The 20,667-nt window shown below is 34.3% G+C and overlaps 2 protein-coding genes across 6 annotated transcripts; one reads left to right on the plus strand and one right to left on the minus strand.

The window, feature by feature from the left end:
* Positions 1-492: 492 nt before the first annotated feature.
* LOC113761507 (MADS-box protein SVP-like) lies at positions 493-8,510 on the minus strand. 5 transcript variants are annotated; one of them, XM_027304525.1, is made up of 11 exons: positions 8,302-8,509; positions 8,074-8,116; positions 7,825-7,850; positions 7,508-7,724; positions 2,722-2,803; positions 2,308-2,369; positions 2,126-2,225; positions 2,006-2,047; positions 1,685-1,726; positions 1,452-1,585; positions 493-840 (listed from the first exon to the last, which is right to left on the minus strand). In XM_027304525.1, exons 4-11 carry the CDS (start codon positions 7,687-7,689, stop codon positions 690-692), a joined length of 795 nt encoding a protein of 264 aa, XP_027160326.1. In that variant the 5' UTR covers positions 7,690-7,724; positions 7,825-7,850; positions 8,074-8,116; positions 8,302-8,509; the 3' UTR covers positions 493-689. The 5 variants fall into 5 exon arrangements, with proteins under 5 accessions (XP_027160326.1, XP_027160324.1, XP_027160327.1 ...); XM_027304523.1 differs by lacking the exon at positions 7,825-7,850; XM_027304527.1 differs by lacking the exon at positions 7,825-7,850 and having other exon boundaries at positions 752-866; positions 8,302-8,507.
* An 8,633-nt stretch (positions 8,511-17,143) lies between these two features.
* Positions 17,144-19,354, plus strand: LOC113763361. The gene has a single exon (XM_027307134.1). The coding sequence runs from the start codon at positions 17,253-17,255 to the stop codon at positions 19,140-19,142; it is 1,890 nt and encodes a 629-aa protein (XP_027162935.1). The 5' UTR covers positions 17,144-17,252; the 3' UTR covers positions 19,143-19,354.
* The last annotated feature ends 1,313 nt before the right edge of the window (positions 19,355-20,667 follow it).

Genomic DNA, 20,667 nt, shown 5'->3' on the forward strand with positions numbered 1-20,667 from the left:
GAAAGCCAATATAGTAAGAAATCTTTTAAAAAAAAAAAAAGAAATAGTATATAATTATTTGAACCAAAATTATCTCGCAAAATAGGAAACTACACTGTTACACACTTCAGTCAGTGAAGGGTCGAGTTAAGTGATAAAACGAGAGAAATTGTAAATAAGAGGCCTGAATTCGAGAAATTTTCCAAAGCGAAGCCATGCGTACGCAAATGATCGATTTCCATTAAGCTACGTACTCTCAAAAAAAAATCATTAAATTAAGCATTTCTCTACACCATCGACTATCATAAAAAAAAAAAAAAAGGAAAAAAATCTGTTAAGTTACACGATGAAGTGCTTAGCGAGCTTTCAAACGATGCATTACAACAGGAGCATTCGTGTTTTACGATTATTGTCATGGACGAACCAGTAACTTTCCTTTTATCTATAAATAAACAAACTTTCTTTTTTAATACTCATCCTCCTTTATTTCTTCGTGGTAATTAAGTGCAAGTGTAAAAACATGTACTTTTCTTTCATTAATCACGCTGTCAGAAAACTATTTAAGCTGCAAAGCAATTCAACATAAATTACATCCCTCATCTGTACCTATATAAATATATATACACACACACACACAAATACCAGCTATCTGGAAATGTTTAATAGAGCCATTTTTGTTCGTCAAAGAAAATTTCAGAGCATGGAGGCCTCTACGTACTCAGAGAACTGCATGCCTGACATACATGCATGTTATTTTTTTTTAAAAAAATAATGCAACATAAACTACAATTTCTGGGTATCATAGACCCAGCTATGCTCAAATTATATATTCGATCTTCTGCGACCGCAATCTCATCCTCCCTGCAATTCAGTTGGGACATGGTAAGCTGCAAAAATTCAACCCCAAGTTAAACAGGTTTCTCTATGAAATGATTGCCAAGGTACTTATATGCATGCTAGCTCTGTTTTATGCAACCGCAAACACCTATTCATACAACGCATCATTAACGCCCAACAAACAACAATTCTCCAAACCTCCCCTTTTTTCCACATACAATAATTTGTGCATTCGAATTTGTCTGACTCTAATCTCACTACATAGCTAGCAGTTGCCATGCTACTAAAGAAAAACTTCAATCCAGGAGCATTAAAAAGACTGCCTTGTGATAGCTTACTAGCTGTTTCACTTTTCTTTTCACGTCATTGCCAGACGATCACATGGCCTTGAATCATGCATTCTGAAAATGAAATCTTACTTTAGTTTCGTTTTGTTCTTCTTGCTTAAATACTAGCCATCTGTTGTGGCAAAACCAAACAGAATGAGATGCCCCCCATTCAACTGATATGCAGCATGTCGTCCAGATATAAGATCCAAATGTTGGATAGATTTCACATATTATATTCCATATATGTAATTCGTTTTATTCTTGTAACAAATTATCCGATCCATGTTTGACTTGAAACAAACATACCCCAGCTGGAGAAATGTGTCCGAATTGTTGAGGTCCTGAGGACAACTTCCGACTTGGTCGCTTAAGCGGGTCACTGACTCGGATGAAATCCCTTGTTCCAGCAGAGGTGTTTCGTCTTCCGATGTGCCTGCTACCTGCAATTATCAGTCAGAAAAGCAAAGATTGCAGCATGCTCATGCAGAGGGGCGAAACAAAGAAATAAAGGAAAAGGGAAACTTTCACGTGTCACGCACTTTTTGTCTCAACTTTGCATTCTCTTCCTTTAATAATGCTTCCTACAATTCATTTTGCGAAGATAAGTTAGCAACAAAGAACACACATTTAAATGCAGTCAACCAAATTATATTCCATTGGAATCTTAAGTAAATTGCTCCTACAGCATTATTGTCGGTTACAGATGATCTTCAACACTATGAAAGCCCAATAACACTTTTTTATCTCCAGATTCTCAAATTGAAGATTTCCCATATTGTTATGCGATGAAATGCAGAATAACAGAAAATGATTGATAGATAACCAAATAGAAACAGCTGGTAAGGTGATTTGTCACCCGCCTTTTTCTTGAGAATACCAATTTCTTTCATGAATTTGTCACCCTGAATCCAAAAAATATAGTACATCAACACTATGCAACAATTGAAAGACCTTGAAAGAAGACAAAACATGACAAGAACCTTGGTTTTGGCAATACGACTTAACCCTGCTTCAACCAACTTTTCGAGTTTAACCAAGTCTTCCATGCTCAGTCCTACTAGCTCTTCACCTTTGAGATGCCTGTTACACGTGGGATCGCATCATAAGTATCACAAAACAACGAACCATCCTCTACAAGGTATCTGATGGCAGAATATTGTACCTCAGTTCTGCGGTTTTCTCCTTGATTTCCTCAGCAAGCATGGCATGGGTATGATTCTCCCGCTAACAAAGGAAACATAGATGTCCTTTCCAATTAGAATTAAAGCAAAAATATATGCAGCCGAGAAGAGAATTATGATAATTATGCTATCATATCTCATTTGTTTCTCTCCTTCGCTTGTATTTTCTCAACTCCTTTTTAGTTGGTTTTCATTTAATTTTCACATATTATTAGCAGCTAAAACTGAGTTATGTTCAATTAGAGATGGCAGAATTCTTTTATGTCTTTACTCGAAGCTATTTAACATTATGGAAAAACCAAGAACTTCTGTTGTTGTTTGTAGATTTCCAGGAGCGCTCCTGAAAATCTTACAAGAGGCTAATTTCTAGACAAAAATACTAGAGAACTTACTACCTGCGTGAGATGAGGTGGATGCTTGTCTTGCCTCCCAATGTCCTCGGAACATAGGCGGTGCCTTTCAATAACTTGCATCATACTTCAGAAGAAAAAAAATAAGCTTATAATGAGTTCTGGGCACTAAGCTTAAACTAACAATAAGAATGAAATAATTCCTTATGATAGGTTATAATATAATTAAACTACCAAATTTCAAAAAAACTAGGTGCGTAGCTTTGCATCAGTTTAGCGTGTACAGTTTCATTTTTAAAATATTAAATCACCAACTTACAAGGAAATAAAAAGAGACATAACTGGAACTTAATTTCCTTGTCAACTTTATGCAATAGTTCATCCTCTTTTTTGTCAATAAATTGGAATACTAGCCATGTTAGGTATGCCAAAGTTTGTGAATTAACTGATACCTCTCCCCAAACATTGAGAAAGATCAACAAAAGTGTGCAAACTTAGACAAAGTTAAAAGTAAATGCAAACATGTCATCAGGTTGTTGTATATGTCTCGTGATGCTTTACAAGAAGCCTACAAAAAGGGTCAAAGAGTCATATCTAGGAGATTGATGTTATACGAATCTTGATATTTGTCACCAGCAATGATGTATCGCCTCTCTTTATAGAGTATATAACCTTGCAATCTGCATCCAGCTGATTTTCGTAAATATTTCCCATACAATGAAAGGTAGTAATACATCAACAAGGTGACATATGGGTTTTTCTCTTCTACCAATGTTGATTATATTCTAGTTTGGCTAACGGGTAACCAATAACCACCCATTAAGAGAGACATCAAGTTTTAATTTTTTTTAAAAAGATGTATTAATTTGAGAAAGTATCAAAATATAGGGTATGCAATAATTATAATTGTGTGTATTCATATACTAAGTTAAGTATAATTTAGATACTTTTCACAGCTTTTGTAGTGATAAAGTTCCATCACTTTCGCCTGAAATTAAAAAAATTCCACAGCTTCACTCGTGAAGTTAAAAAACTTAATGAGACGAATAAAAACATGAACGGAATTGTAAAATTTGATACTTTGAGAATCCAGAAAAGGAGTTGTACAGTTTGTTAGCTTTATGGTTGGTTTGTCATAGAAACATATTCATCTTCCCACATATTGGATTACACTTGAAGTCTAGACAATTGACATATAAGAATTAGACATTTCAGGATGAGTTAGATTTATTGAAATAACATCTCCATTTGTCTTCCAGATGACGCCAAAAAAAAAAAAAAAAAAATTTTGTTTTGCTTTTCTTTTGAGGGGTTTGTAAGTTCTTCCCCTTCCCCCCCTCCAAAAAAAATGGAAAAAAATTAAGCTGGAGAATGAGGAAGGAAAGAATTGAACCTAAAACTTCTAATTTTTACAATTTCAACCTTAGCCACTCCTTCTCAACCACTCCTTCTCAACCGGGTAAAAGGAGTGCTTTTAAATATCATGTTAATTATTAGTCTAAAGTTCATTGTAAGTTGAGCTTCATAGAGCCATATAAATATGCCAAAAAAATGTCTTTTGACAAAGCTAAGAAAATAGTTTTAAATAAATTAAAATGTAGTATCACATTTAGAGGTCATCCATAATCTATTTCTTTGAGTCCCAATTTTGAATCATAAGTTGAAACTCGATAACTTTGCCTAGATCTTGAAATGAAACATGATACCCTAGTTATGAATCATAAGTTTAAATTCAATACGTTATTCTACATAACCAAACTCTCTAATAAGATAAACTTTATGGTTAAATGCATATATGCTTGCATATACTTGCTAAGGAAAAACAAAGTTTAAAAGAAAAGAAGGGAAATAGAAGCTAAAAATGTTTGGTGCAACCAATAGTCTAACACTATATATACTATAGTACAAAAACTACATATTTTCCGATTATTTGTCACCAAAACATAAATTTTGTCGAATAAGTTTCTAAGAGATGTGCTCACGATCAAGAATGAACCCCCTCCCAAAAAAAAAAAAGAAAAAGAAAAAAGACAAAAATAGCTAATCACTATAGTGCACATTTAAAAATTTCATTTCCTAATCCAGAAATGACTAGAACTAGCGTGCTTTAATGTGCCTATTTACTGACTTCTTCAACAATACAAACTAGCACCAAAAACAATAGTTTACCTGATTTTTCACTATCCACTCTATTCATCGATTTTGTCACTGATTTCATTTCTTGGTGCTTTATAACGCTTAGAATCTTTGTCCGGACGCCGGACATACAAAGTCATTGTATGCATAGGCCTGTGTTAACCCTATTCTTTTCACCCTTTCTTGAACTTCTTATATATTGAACTACCAGTTACTTTCATTTTACATCATTCAATTATATTTAAATTCTCTCGTTGATCCCTAATATTAAAGTGAAATGTTTTAGATCTTAAAGTATAAAATGTGTTTCACTTTAATACTCGAAATATTAAACTTGTCCCACTTGAGTTCCCAAAACATAAAATTTGTCTCATTCTAATCCCTAAAATATAAAATTTATCTCCCTTCCATCAATGATTTCATTTAAGTGAGACAAATTTTATATTGTATAAATCTAAAGTGTCCCATTTTAAAATTGAAGGACCAAAGTGGAAATGCAAGTATAGTTAAAGAGTATAAAGTAGAATTAACCCTTAAACTACACATACAGCATGAGACTTTGCTTCTAAATGCTGAACTACATGTACAGAATCATATTTTTCTTCTTCTCTTTCCTTTTCTTCTTCTTCTTGTTCTTCCTTTTTTTTTTTTGTGAAGCAAAAACTTAAAATAAACAAATTAGTGTCCAGTACACTATGCACACTTAAAGATAATCAGACTATCACGTAAGTTCTCTGTCGATATATCCTCTTCAGAAGCATTCTTATAGATTTCATTTTTGCATCATGGAGTTTGTAATCCAGTACTCATGGTAATAAGTATTCTAGCAACCTAATGAAAAGGAAGGAGTTAGTTAAAAGCTTAGAAGAGCCATGGATCCTCATTAATGACATAGGTTCAAGAACTCTTGATGATCTTTTTTACAAGGAAAAGATGGGAAAGACGTTGCATGTTATTCTCCTCCATTTTGTTTGCCTTCGTTTTCCACAAGTCCGTTTAGTTATGACACTGTGTAACATGTGACTTACATGCCAATCCATCAAGTTTTGGATATTTAAGCTTTATAACCTATATATCCCGAGCACTTATCATTCAATAGATTCTTGAAGGGCAACACTTCCGTAACTATCCTAATCGTTTTCCTTTAGTTTTGAATAGCATTTGCATTTGTTAGCAAAGGTAGAGATGGACCTTAAATTCCCATCGTCAAGATTAATAGAAATTGTTATTCTAAGATGAAATATGATAGTTGAGCTTGCTTTCTGTTTTTTATATGCTCGGTCCTAAATTTCAAGACAAGGAAACAAGGGTTAGTAGGTGCCAAACAAGGTCCTTATAAGGACCATCGGAAATTACAATCACATCTAGATATGTCTAGAGTTTTTAACGAATCAAATCAAGACAAATGTTGTTTGCTACACTAACTTAAAGTATAGTTTGAATTCGATTCTTTAATTTATGCATATATGAATGAGTTTGACTTGTTATATTGAATTCAAGTTCAGCAAATTAAACTTAACGAGTCAAACTAAATTTCGAGTAATACATAGTTTAGAATGTAAACATGTTAGTTTTTTTGAGAAAATAAATAACACTAATTTTATATATACTTATTTTTTAGAATAAAACACAAGGTATATATAAGTGTTCATATTTACATTCCCTTATTTTTCAAATTATGTTTGTGTTTGTTCCTAATTTTTATTTGAACTCAATTTGTTCATTATACAATCAAACATTTCTCAAACTCAAATGAGCCAAAATGAGTCAGCCACGAACATGTTCGACATACGCTTAAATCGAAGCTAAATGTGTCTAAGGTAAAGAACTATGTCCAAACCCAAATGAATTCAAATACTACTTAATAGCTATCTGCGTGTATTATTATATAGATGGGATACCGGTTTCTTATGCAAAGTTCAAAACACATATTACTAAAAAAAAGAAAAATCAATTTAATACAACCGACATATTCGCTATCAAGAGTTCATTACTAGTTTTTATTTACCTATCGATGACTCAAAGAGTAGAGCTTCAATGGAACATTGATGATGGAACTAGGGAATCAAATGTGACAAGTTGAACTTCATGTCCAGTAGATAATTTTGTCTAATTTTATAGCCTCTGACATGCCGCATATATACATATATACACAAATATATGTATATACATCTATGCACACACACATATATATACATATATTGACATATATATATACATGTATACACTTGTATGCATGTCCCTAGTACTAGATGCGAATCTTCTCTTTCGCACAATTTGCACACAGAACCCCAATGTATCGGAAGATTCTGAGAACCGGCTAACTATGAAACCTACATGTATGTGTTATATATAAATATATATATATACACTTTTCGTATCATTATCCAACCAGTTACCAGTCAATGACAACACTTTTCGTTGACTGCTTCCCATATTGTTTTCTACCCATCTCCCACATGCAGCAGACCAGACTATCCTAAAAAATAGTTCGAATGCTCGATCCCCTCTCCCAGTGAATTCTTGCTAGCAATTTGGTTCATATGATTCATATTGAAGTTGCTTAGAAGTGGAAAAGTAACCTCAATAACTGAAAATTTTTGGGTTATTTACAAACTATTTATAAAGTACTAGAAGGAAATGGTAACAAGTTGGAGAAAGGTGAGAAGTTATGAGGAGGAGAAAGGAAAATGACCTTGAGCTACCATACTCGAAGAGCTTGCCTGTTGCTGAGAAGACTATGAGGGCTATCTCAGCATCACAAAGTGTGGAGAGCTCCTGAGCTTTCTTGAAAAGCCCTCTTCTTCTCTTTGAAAAAGTCACTTGTCTAGCTGTCAAGTTATCAATCCTCTTGATCTGAATTCTTTGCCTGACCATTTTTCTCGACTCGGATGAAAGATCGGACGTCAACCCTGCACATAAAAAGCCATGAGTGGTGAGTAGTAGCTAGTACAAACTGTTAAGAAGTACTCAACAAGAAGAGAGGAGGAAGACGGGAAAAAAGACACGTACTAGTCCGATCACCTATGGGTTTCCGGCTGCATAAATGTCAGTCAAAATAGAGAAAGAGAAAATCTTGGAAGTACAAAACAGTATCTTCAACCAATCCCCCCTTCTCACTAAGATCAACAGAAATACACTCTATTTTTATCAAGTACAAGTTGTTGATGAAATCATGCGGATTCGAATCAGGGAAGATGCCAAATAGACTAAAAACCAATTTTAATTAGATTAGGCAGGAAGGAAGGAAAAAATACCAACCTGCAGAAAGAATGCCAATTAAGATCAACCCCAAAGCTTCCTCCTAGGAAGAGATAAGAGATTAGAGAGAAAAAGGAGGATGAGAGGAGGAGGAGGAGCAGGAATATGAGAAGACCTACTAGATTTGGAATAAAGGCCAAGAAAGCATGAAAAAGACCCAAAATGTTCCAAATTACAGAAGTGGAAACATGAAAGCTATGGGGATAAAAAAATTCTCCTTGAAATTACCTTTCTAGGATATTGGTTGTGGTGCTTTTGGAGGATCCACACCACCAGATACAGCTCCACTAATGGCGGACAGAGTGAGAGAAGACAAGAAGAGAGAACTAGTACAAGTAAAACTAAATATGACGAGGAATGGAGTACTACCTTTTACTTTCTATTTTTTCCTTGTCAATCTGATGTCTGAAGCTTAACTCAACTGGACAGACCCTTGAGAGGATTCCGGTATTCCACTTTTGGCCAAACAAACTGTCAATTTTATCTATTTTTTAATGTAATTTTTCCAGGATGTTGGAGTCAATTACATGTCATCTGCTAAAAGAACCATTCTTTATTTGGAGGTCTACCATCAATACTAATGTTGTTGGAGTCAAGAAAAAATGTTTTGTAGAGAAAAAAAAAATGGAATAAAGCTATTGATGTATTTCTTGTTTGCAAGCGTACCTTTTATATATAATTAAGATGTATGCTGTATCATTTTCAAGATACAAGATTATTTTTTGTGAAACTATATGCACAAGCAATAATGCAATTCTAAGTCACCAACAGAATATTAAAAAAAAAAAAAAACAGAAAGTATGAGAAGTGAGGTCAAGAACTTTAACTTAGTTGTTACCCAAATCGAGAGCATATAGCAGCCCTCACCGTACTTTTATACAATATAAAATAAAATAATAAAGAAATAATTCAGATCTTACAAATTATATTTCATTCTTTCAGAAAAAATGCCCATTTTATTGACCTTTTGAAATCAAATCGTTGGTGAATGCTTTTCTTCACGTCTTACTATTCATTGTACAACAATTTAAAGTCACAGTTATGGCATGTAATAGACTTTACAAAAACAATCTGAGAAGAGTTTATATTCCCATGTTTCCTTTGGGCTCTCATTAAAAGTATAGTTGTTTAAAAAAAAATACGAGAATGGAATGCAAGAGTGCAATAAATTGTATTTAAATGATAACTTTGATGCGAAAATTGAAATATGAATTGCGTGGAGAGAGTCGTGGCTAAGGGCATCGTTTGTCTCAAAGCTAAATTATACGCATTTACCTCAAATATGTCTTAAATATGTTCAAAATTCAATCCTATGGTCTCTATACATGTTTACCTATTCCTAAAAAACCTTAGATCAATATTTTTATGAACTTTATTCTGAGATTGCCTAGATCTAAGACGAGAAATGATACTGAGTATTTTTATTATGGTTGATAGATTTTTCATAATGGCACATTTTATTCGTTATCATAAAACAGATCATGCATCTCATGTTGCTAATTTGTTATTCAAAGAAATCATTGGTTTGCATGGTATGCCAATGACAATTGTGTTTGAAAAAAAAATAAATGATGAAGGCGAAGGTCAAGAGCACGTGGACAAGGTTAAAGTTTCATAGTCGCAGGAGCTCAAACGAAGAAGTTGCATGATGAGCTTTCAAAGACTGGTTCGTGGTGTTCAAAGTCAATAAATCATCTCAAAAGTTATTGAAGATCTTGAGAATAAAATATTGGAAACTAGTTCATCTTGTTCAAGTGGGGGAGAGTCATATGAAGCAAACCCTAGTTATTTGCATTAAGTTACTAAATTGTTAAACTAAATCTGATATATTTAAATGCAAATCACATTATGATAAATGAATAAATTATTACTTATTATTTGGAGTAAGTTTTATTTATAAAATTTAATGTCACTTAATTAATTCATATATTCTATTTTTAGTTATGAAACACTTCTGAATATGTTAAAATTTAAGTTCATTAAATTTAAATGTGTGTTTCATAAAACTAAAATCTAAAAACTGAAATCTGAAACCGTTAAATGATTGAATTGTTATGTACTAAATACAATACATTTAAGTATATATTACTTTAAATGATATGTGAATAACTTATTACTTTTTTTTGAGTACTTTTTGCCTAGAAAATTCAGTGTCATTTAATTAATTCAATTATTTTATTTTTTGTTAATTAACATGTTAAGATCTTTAAATTTAAGTGCTGAATTGGGTTATTAAATAGGGTCTAAGTACTAAATTCGGTTATCAAACACGACATTAGTGTATGCATTTATATGATAACTTAGATGTGATTCTAATGTATTAAAGATAGAATTTATAAAAAAATCCTTACGAAAAAACTTCATGTAAGTGATGGAAAGAATCCGTTGCTCATTAGACAGCTCTGAGTTTAAATTCAATTTAGCAGTTAGACGCACATGTTTCATTTATGATCCCTTTGACTTAGACACTTTTTCAATTTATTTTCCCCTACCCAAAAAGTTGATAGCCATTCGTAACCCTCACCTATTTTTTGGCAACTAAATCCCTTAACTAATACTCCACTTAAGCACTTTGTGAGAGAGGTGAGATATTTAAAAAGGCAGTTCGAGATGTCCTTTTTAGAAAAATAAATAAATAGATAAACATGAATGGTTATGTGATGGTGGTGCCATGCCATCCGTACACTGCACTGGAGCATGTCGTGTCACAGGATTCATGGCAGCACCTTGAAGGACACATACTGCTGTGTTATTAATACGGCTTTATTTATAGAATTAAATTATAGTACCCCTCATGGCTCTTAGCGAATTGTCCAATACGGATTTCAGACAAAATGACTCGAAAGCATGCAAAGTTAAATTAAATATCAAATGGTGCGTGCAACTAGTCACAAAGTGGTGAAAGAAGTTTTCTGTTTTCGGGCACTATTTTTGTTATTAGTGAAAAATGGTCGTTTGACTGAAAAAAAAAAAAACATTTGAGCGACTCAACTATAGTAAAAAACATGCAATGTTTCATAGCTCATATAATTTATAAAAAAAAAGTACACATTTTGGTCAAAAATATACATATGAATTAGTTGAGCTGTCATTTTGACTAAACAAAGTGATGAATGACCAAAACATGTCTGAATAGTTTAATAACCATTTGCTCAATTCCTCGAACTTATATGGATAATGAACCAAAAACATCTTATACTACTTTTAGCCATTAAAATTTTTACGAGGATGATATGAGCCTGTTTGGCAAACAAGTTTTTTGTGAAGTTTGTCTGTTACAAGTTTTTTAATAATTTTAACTATAGTAATTTCAAAAAGCTTCTCAAAAATTTTAACTATAGTAATTTCTACAGTAAGTTACAGTAAAATTTTAGACAAACATCCAAAAAATTCATTGATCTAGTACAAACTCCTAACCGATGGTGATACTCATAGAACCTTACCACTGTTTATTTCATTAAATGACTGAATCATCCTTCATTTCATTTGCAGTTTACCATTTGTTATTTTTAAACTTCTAAATCATGTGTGAATCTTTCCAAATTAGCTGGAAATACTCCATCGGCCCTATTCCCTTGTCACCATCTCTCCACTAAAGCACCTAACGACATCAATAGCCTTCCTAATCTGCACGTATTTTCGAGGCAAATTATTCATGGTGTAGGGCTCAATTATATATACAGCATGAATTTTGGACGTCTTCATCTAAAGCACTTGAAGGCATCAATTTGAGTGCTAGAGTATAGAAGGTTTAAAGCTCTATTTGTTTTGTGCTTCAGTTAAAAGGGAAATCTAGCTAGAAGCAAACTACTCCACTAATTTGAGAGAAAAATACGATTTCTGTTAATTAATAAGTTGATTTAATTGTCCCTCGGTACATTTAACCAAGAAAGAAAGAAAAAGCAAACTGTCAAGACTACAAGATTTAAACCCCCCACCACCCCTTTCCCAAAAAAAAAAAAAGAAAAAATAGTAAGTAAACTGTCAAGATTACATCAGTTTTAAAAGTAAAGAATCTAACAAAAATTTAGCGGTCCAAATATTAAACTTTAATGATTTAATTGTGTAGTTAAGTGTCAAACTACATGTATTTGCCAGTTGTGAGTCTTGTGACTGGTTACGTTAACATCCAAGTTGCCTAGGTGGTCCAATATGTAGGATGTTGATATTTTAGGCCATGGAATGCAGTTTTCTTGCCCTTATCAATTCTAGGAAAATTATTATTGTTTCTCAAAGCCAAGGCCATTCCTAATTCAATCACGAACCAAATACTACTATAATTTAAGTTGGAACCAAACACTATAATAGTGCAAAAATCGGAGTAGTTTTTAGGCTCCATTTGATTGGATTTTAAATCTCTTAAAGACGATTTTTTTTTTATACTAACAAGTTTAAATAATTTTTATTCTTCTAAAATAGGTTTCGATGGAAATTGTAGACTATCTTTTGGTTATGCTCTCTCTCTCTCTATAAATATATATATATATATTTACTCGTGTATGAATGAGAGGATTTGTTGTGATGTTAAAATCAGGGGCAGAGCCAAGTGGTTCAAAAATCAGAAATTATACGTTAACAAGTTTCTATAATTTTTTTCAATTAAATTTATATTTATACCCCTAGATTTTATAAAATTTTATTTTACTGTCATATTGCGCCCTGGAAATACTGAAGTTTTTCACTGTCCCAGTTGAAAGGAAAAAAATACCTATTGAACAAAGAAGAATTTGAAATTTTTTTTGAAAAACTAAGCACAACAAGATTAATATAACCTTTATCCTTTTTTTTTCTCTTTTCTATAACAATAATTAAAACTTAAGTCAATTTTTATTGGCCCAAGTGATTATCGCCCCCCACTAATCATAGGGTCTTAGCTCTGCATTGTCTAAAATTTAAAAATTTTGAGTTGTCACAATCTACTCGTACAGTACTTTTCACCCAAAAGAATAAAAGACGCAATAAGGTAATCTAGGCTGGCAAATGTGTCAGTCGCTGAGGTGCTTTGTTACAGCACGGTGGAACGATAGTCCGCAGGATGTATATTTCGTTTGTGCTGCAAAACAACTACTATTTTTCTACACGTTACGTATATATAAAAGCATATTATTATTGTTGTAGATCTATAGTCTCTGTTAAGTATAAGTTTCTTGTTGAAGACATTGGGAATTTTTTTTATACTGATAAAATAAAAAAATTGATGAGTTCGACCCCAGTTACTGTCAAATGTCAAATCATGAGTGTGTTTGGATAGTAAATTATTTGAAATAATTTTGTGAAAAAAATACTGTAACACTTTTTTTTATGTGATGTATGTGAGATAAAAAAGTGATTAAAAAATATATTAATGATGCAAACAAGTCAAAATGTATATAAATAAGGTGTAAATAATGTACATTCCAAACACACTTCACGTCTCCCGTCTCCCGTAACTAAGATCATAAGTCGGCTTACGGAAATTATCATCCACTAATACAGTATTGAAAGTGGGAATCGAGCCCTCACCTCAATAGTGGGATTCGATTTCACATCTTCCATAAAGAAATGGCTTGCTATTATCAAATGAACCAACTAACGTTGCTACATAAACGTTAGCAGTTTCCTTATAAAGGTTACTCCCCCAATATCTGTTGGCCACTTTTGGTTTTCCATTTACAAATGAAACCAAGGCTGAAAGGCTGAACCAATGAAGCGGCAGAAGTGACTACTTCTGCCTTTCAGACTCGGTGACGTGAGTGAATGACTGGTGCCCACTGCACACCCATTGCTGTGCGAACATTGGGAAGTATACTCATTGTTCGGTGGCTCAAGTCTTCAAATGGGATTAAAAATATCTAAAGCATCATTATGTAGATATCATCGTCCAGATATCAACTCCCGAGCCTCCAATAATCATTGATTATTTATTACTCCCTCCATCCTAATTATTTAGTCATGTTTCATGAATTCAACTTTTTAAAAATAGTGATTTAATTGTGATGTTTATACTTTTTTAAAAAAAAATTTATTCCTATAAATTCAAAATTTAAATTTGAATGGTAATATGAAGATTATTAGAAATAATTGTTATATTGAAAAGAGAAACTAAAAAGTGTTTTGACTTTTTTAACATGATAAATGTTTTGGAACATCTCAAAATGAAAAGCATGACACTTTCAATAGGAGGGAGGGAGTATTATTATTATTATTTTTATTATTATTTTTTGTTGAGATTATAAATTCAGAATACAGGCGAATCCATGGCTGGCAGCTTTTTTTTTTTTTTTGGGCTGGCAGCTTATTATAAGATCTGTGCATCTCTGTAACTGATCAATTACTATAGGATCATGTATCCATTTAAGACTTTCGTGTATAATTAAAATGGCCTTATTAGTTCGTAATCCGAAAACAATTATTATTATTATTAAAATTAATTTTATATATACTGAAAATATATACATATATACGTGATATATGTATATATATAATTTAAATTTTAAATTTAAATTCAAATTAATTGTCATGTATCTAATGATATATAAAAATTTAATCTATTTTTAAATCATTATAATCACCTTTACGCTGTTGAGCATGCATTTTCTTTCTCTTATACAAAAGATTCATCAGTAAAAAGTTTCTCATAAGTACTACACTGTCATATTTTTAGTAAATCTTCTCAACACTTTGGGTGGTGATGGACCAAATGTATTGGGCTAGTTTCTGCAAAGGGATGTGAGGTAGGGGACCTGCCCACTCAGTTAGTCCCCCAACTCCCCGCGAGGCTTCAATACCTAGGAGACTTTGAGAGCAGTAACCACCAATTGCAGCAATCCAATATGAATACGGACAAGCCGTTTGGTTCATTGGTTATGAGGGTACCCAATGGGAATAACCATTAATGATACTTATTGATGGCATTTGGTACTCTACTATGGCGATGAATCAATGACAGTGAAAAACCTAGTAAAATTTTGCTATCACCATTTCTGAGTAAAACCATTCCCGATTACCGATTATTCCACTTAATTCCACATTTAAGTGGCTTGTTTCTAAAAAAAATCCGAGCAGGTGTGCTGTGCACCCGTATGATTCGATGGTAATTCAGTTCCCTTCGGATTACTGCTGGACCTCCTTAAATCCACCTCCTTTCCTTAGTGTATGATTGATTAGGTTTACCGTCTTAAAAAAAAAAAAAAAAGAGTACCAATTATTCCACAAAAAAAGGAAAAAGGACACACGCGCCCCATTTTCTCTCTTTCTTCATCGTATCTCATTTGACTCAATAATGTCTCTCTCTTTCTCATCTATTTCTCTCCCTATTCCCTCTGTGAACTTCATTCAATTTTGTCTACCAGATTCTCAACTCTTGTAGTTTTACATTACGCGCTAACCCACCTTCTCTCTCATATGAAACAACAAGAGCTAGAAAGATGGCTGGGGTATATTTTTCTGCTGGTGTTGGGAGTGATTGATTTTAAAACCTTCAATTGATGGTAGAAAAAAAATTAACTATTCATGGAAAATCAAATTTGTTGGTAGAAGTTGATGTTGATCGAAGTAGTTTTTTAGATTATGAAAATTGTAAAAGATTTTATGCTTTCATTGAAAACTAATAGGTGGAGATGAATTGGAGATTGAAAATATTTCAAACTAGGCAAAGAATAAATTGATGATTTAGTGGCTGTTGTAGATCCATTAGGAAGTAAAAACAAAAATTATGGTGAAGTAAAAAAAATTGATTTTACATATTAAAAATAATAACAAAAAAATTCATTAGATTTTCATTGCACCGACAAAAGGGTTGGGCCAAAACCCATTGCGATTGAAGGCTTTTTTAATACTCATTGCCATTACCATTACGAAGTACCAACCAAACGGGTGGTGGCAAGCTTCATTTGGGAGTTTATCATTGGAGGATGAAAAAAATGAAAATGGAATTAACAAAAGATAAACTTTTATATATTGACAATAATGTATACCCTGATGAATCTAAAGTTACGTCATATGTGCAAAATTTAGGATTAAAATTCAAAATTTGTACATGTGTTATATATCTAAATCTCCGAGTGTATGAACTTTCAATCTAAAGAAAGATTCATCTATTAACAAAATGTTGGTTTTTTTCCCCTCTTATAATGAAACAATTGGGTATAAGAGGAAAATTATCGCCAAAAAGTTCTCTATTTAAACTCAAAGGAAACTAGAAAATATACTATCAACTTTACTCATAATGAGACGAGCAAAGCAAAGTGCAAATACATTGCTAATTTCTCATGCCTCGAGCTCACCTTGAAAAAGAATATTTATATTCTTTCTTGGGTTTTAAAAATGGTTATCCAGCAAATTACGTAGTTAAACTACGCTTACAACCCAAACAGACACATATTGATGCAACATCAATTCTAACTTGGCAAAAAATATATACTCAATCTGTAAGTTCTGACTTGTTAAATCATACTTGCATAAAAACAAACATGTTGCCAATTTGATCTCGACCAATTGACATGACATGATTATGCCCTTTTCTCTTCGTTGATGGAAGTATGAAACTAGTTTTTAAGCGATATTTATTATCCATTACCAAAAGAAAAACGAAAAAAATTTCTCTGCATCCGTGTTGTTAAACAGCCAAACAAGGCTGAAGTGTGGGTGGCAAAATCAACATGAAAACCTCCTCCGACTTTTGACTTGGAGCTTTAAGTTAGTTTGGATTGTAATTTTTCTTAAAAATTTTTTTATGTTTTTTATAGACACATTTTTCGATTATTTTATATACATCAAATTATTATAATATATTTTTTATTATAAAAATATTAGAAAATTTTTTTATCTTGTATATATTAACTTATTACAATATATTTTGGTAACATAGATGTTAGAAAAATGACAATTGAATCTATTTTCTACAAAAACTTCGAAAAATAATTCTAAATGTCGGGTGTACCGGTTACCGCTGTCAGAATCTACACCCCAATTAAAGCACATTTTACACACATTTGATCACCCTTATCAAATTACAAAACTCCCCCTTTATCCCTACCCAAGAAAATTATTTTAAAATCCTTTCCTTATAAAACACGTGTACTTTCTTGTCCGCCCGAAAAATCACACTACCCACTTTATGCTCAGCAGAAGTCTATCAGTAGTGCTCTTCACTTCCCCAGAACAAAACAAAACAAAAACAAAAATAAAATACAATAAAAATGGAGCTTCCATTTTTCACCACCACGGCCGCCACCAGCAGCAGCAGCAGCGCCACCACCAGAGCGGAAGCTCTACGGTGGTTATCTATAGCCGAGAAGCTTTTAGCTGGACGTGACCTCGTGGGTAGCAAATCATTCGCCGCCCGGGCAAGAGAATCCGACCCGACCCTTTTGTACGCGGACCAAATAATCGCCGTCGCCGACACCCTCCTCTCCGGAGATAAGCGGATCAACAACCTCCACGACTGGTATTCTGTGCTGCAGCTCACCCCTCAGCAGTCCCGCGACGCCGAGCTCATCGCCGGTCAGTACCGGAAGCTCGCACTTCTTTTAAACCCGCAGAAGAATAAGCTCCCCTTTGCCGATCAAGCCTTCACACTTGTGGTTAATGCCTGGCAAGTATTATCTAACCCCTCTAGAAAGAACATGTACGATAGCGAGCTGATGGCTCACCTCAGAGTCAACCCGATGAGTCCTGTCCCTCCTGGGTTTAATCCGGCCAGCCCTAGGGAACAAGTTAACTATCAGCCATTTGAGATAAATTTTCAGGTGATGCCTCAGCATGCAATGAGCAATCGAGAACAAGTGATGCAGCCCACCCAGCCCCAACATGGGACGGTTAGAGAACCAACCCGGAGTCAGATTTTACTCCCGCAAAATCTGACTCGACAACCCATCAGTCAAAATTTGCCGCAGCAGAATCTGAGTAGAGAGCAAGGGAGGCAACCCCAGCCCCCGCCTCAACCCCAGGCCCAGCTTCCACCTCAGCCCCAGCCCCAGCCCCAGCCCGAGCAGCAGCAGAGGAAAGATAATTTGATGGGTAACAATGCAACCCATGATTTTTCTAGTAGTATTGGCAACGCTAGTAATACTAATGATAACAATAATGTTCCTGATGATGATGTTGACGTTGGTAATAATAGTGACGTTAATCGAAGAGAGGAGGAGAGGGGAAAGGATGGATCATCAGATGGTGGGGCATTGAGTTTCTGGACAGCATGTCCTTATTGTTATTATATGTACGAGTATCCTAGTGTTTATGCGGATTGTACCTTGAAATGTCAGAATTGTAGGAAGGCGTTTCAAGGGGTGGAGCTTCCATCACCACCCCCCATTGTTGATGGCCAGGATGCATACTTTTGTTGTTGGGGATTAATGCCATTGGGGGTTTCCATGGAGATTTTGGAGAGGAACAGGGGGAAGGGTGGAAAATGGACTCCATTTTCGCCTATGTTTACTTGTCCAAAAGGGATGGGAAGCAGTGGGAATGCTGGGAATTGGAATGTGAATAATGGGAAAAATAATGCTGCGGGACCGAGGAGTGGGAATGTGGGTAGTAAAAAGAAGAGTTCAGGTCCAAGAGTTTATGTAGATGATGAGGATGTGTTTTTGGAATATTCGGATCCAAGTGAGGAATCTGATGATGATTGGCGAACTGAAATGAGGAAGAAGAAAGCAAAAGGCGAGAAGAAAATGAAGGTTGTCAAAAATAAAGGAACAGGAACACCTGGTCGCAGAGGCAGACCACCAAAGGTTGACAAGGGGAAGAATCCTAAAGGGGAGAGTGAGAATGTGCGAGAAGGCTTGGTTGTTCAAGAGGGTGTTGAAGTGCCTAATGCACCCTCTGCAGAGTCAAGTAAGAAAGTGGCTGCTACTAGTGGAAGGAGGCATTCTGCGAGAGTTGCAAAGGACTTTGGGAAGTTAGACTTGAATGTGGAATTTAATAATGAGGTTGAAGAGCCTGCACCAAGGGTGGTCCAAGGAAATGGAACAGGCCGTGGGGAGGAGGATATCATTGAGGGGAGTGGTTTTTTTGAGGGTCTGGATGAGTTCCTAAGCACTCTTCCAATACTCAACGTTGTAGGTGATGATAAGGTCAAGGCTGCTTAGTGAAATTTGGATCTATCCTGTTGTAGTTTTAGCTACTTTTTTGTTTTTTTAATGCCTGTAGAACTTAATGATGTAGAGCAACTTGGGCATTTCCCTTTATTTTTCTTGTGTAGTCTAATTGAATGTACATTCAGCAGCAGGATGCTTTTTATGGTACGGTTTACAGCTTCAGAATCGAGCTGTTTAATGATTAAGAACTATTTTCGTTTTTATTTAGTTTTAAAATTTTGCCTCGGCAAGTTGCCATTTTACGTGCTTGGTTTTCGATATGCAAAAATGCAATATTAATATGTTATGTTCTTCAAATGTTCTAATTGATTTTCTTTTGCACCTTGAATTCTGCTATTAAGATGTGAAAATGGAATGGAAGGATCTGTGAATCATTTCTCAAGCCCCTTAACTCATTTTTGTCATGGATATTGCACCTACTCTCTCTCTGTTTCAGATGACCCCACAATATCTCGTAAACCTTTGAGAGAATAAAATTCTCAACCTTGCAGTCAAAGGGCTTCTGGTCTCTGGTTGACGCATGTCACGTAGGACTACACAACAATGAGAGGATGTAATGATAAAAGGTAAAGGTAGTTTGTTCTATTATCGTCTACCTAGCTATGAAATTCTCTTCTGTGTATGCATCACTGAAATTATTATAGACTTGATAATGTCTTCCCATCCTGCAAATTGTCCTTTTCAAATAATACTCTATCCGAACACACTCTTTTGCTGAAGATAAATGTCCTTGTCTGTAATGAAAACTCTTTTCTACAGTTGATGTTGCAATAAGGTGAAGTTCCTCCACTACGTGCTTTCCTGAATCTTATTCTTTTCTATCTTTACATTTGGCTTGTGGTCAACAGATTGCAATACGCATTCTTCAGAGCCCAAAGGGATTTAAGGGGGGCTTTTTAACCTGTGGTTTGCTATCTGCAAATTTCTAGATGTCTGCCTATTGCTGGTATGCACTTCTCTAGTCTTTTTTCTGTTTATTTGAATGATAAAGGCATGGCACCATATTATCATTGTTGTAGTTGTCTCTGAGTGTTTTCTTGCAGGGATCTGTTGGTGTTGTGTATGATGGAGATGGTATTTCACCTTCTTTGCGGTATAATATCAATTATTTTTGCATATACAAGATAGTTTCTTTCACTTGATTGTGCTGTTCATATGAATGCCAGTGATTGATTTACTCTTGCAACTGCACTTTCATTTTCTTCTTGCTTTCATGAATCAACTTAGTAGAGGAAATTGTGAAACAGTAGCTATCAGCGAAGCAGCGAGAACCAAACCAATTTGAGAAGGGAAATGGAGTTCCTCTCCTCTTTTTCTTGGCCCACTCTCTTTTGCTTCATTTTCATCATGTTTTGCCCTGCTTCATTTGAGAACCATATTTTGGCAAACAAAGAGTGAAATTTGTCAGGCCCCTACTGCACCTAGCTATAGTCATGAAGGCATTGGATCGTAAACCTGACATAGGCCATCTGAAATCTGCTAACTCGATGGTTACTTTTGCTTCTCTCATGTATTG

Source organism: Coffea eugenioides, chromosome 2 (genome assembly GCF_003713205.1).
Source record: "Coffea eugenioides isolate CCC68of chromosome 2, Ceug_1.0, whole genome shotgun sequence".
NCBI classification, from domain to species: Eukaryota; Viridiplantae; Streptophyta; class Magnoliopsida; order Gentianales; family Rubiaceae; genus Coffea; species Coffea eugenioides.

Excerpts from the sequence above, each read along its gene's own strand:
- LOC113761507 (XM_027304524.1), bottom strand. The coding sequence starts at position 7,689 with ATGGTCAGGCAAAGAATTCAGATCAAGAGGATTGATAACTTGACAGCT. Across the intron at positions 2,804-7,507 it reads TTCGAGTATGGTAGCTCAAG|TATGATGCAAGTTATTGAAA; the intron begins GTCATTTTCCTT and ends TTTCTTCTGAAG. Across the intron at positions 2,370-2,721 it reads ATCCACCTCATCTCACGCAG|CGGGAGAATCATACCCATGC; the intron begins GTAGTAAGTTCT and ends TTCCTTTGTTAG.
- LOC113763361 (XM_027307134.1), top strand. The coding sequence starts at position 17,253 with ATGGAGCTTCCATTTTTCACCACCACGGCCGCCACCAGCAGCAGCAGC.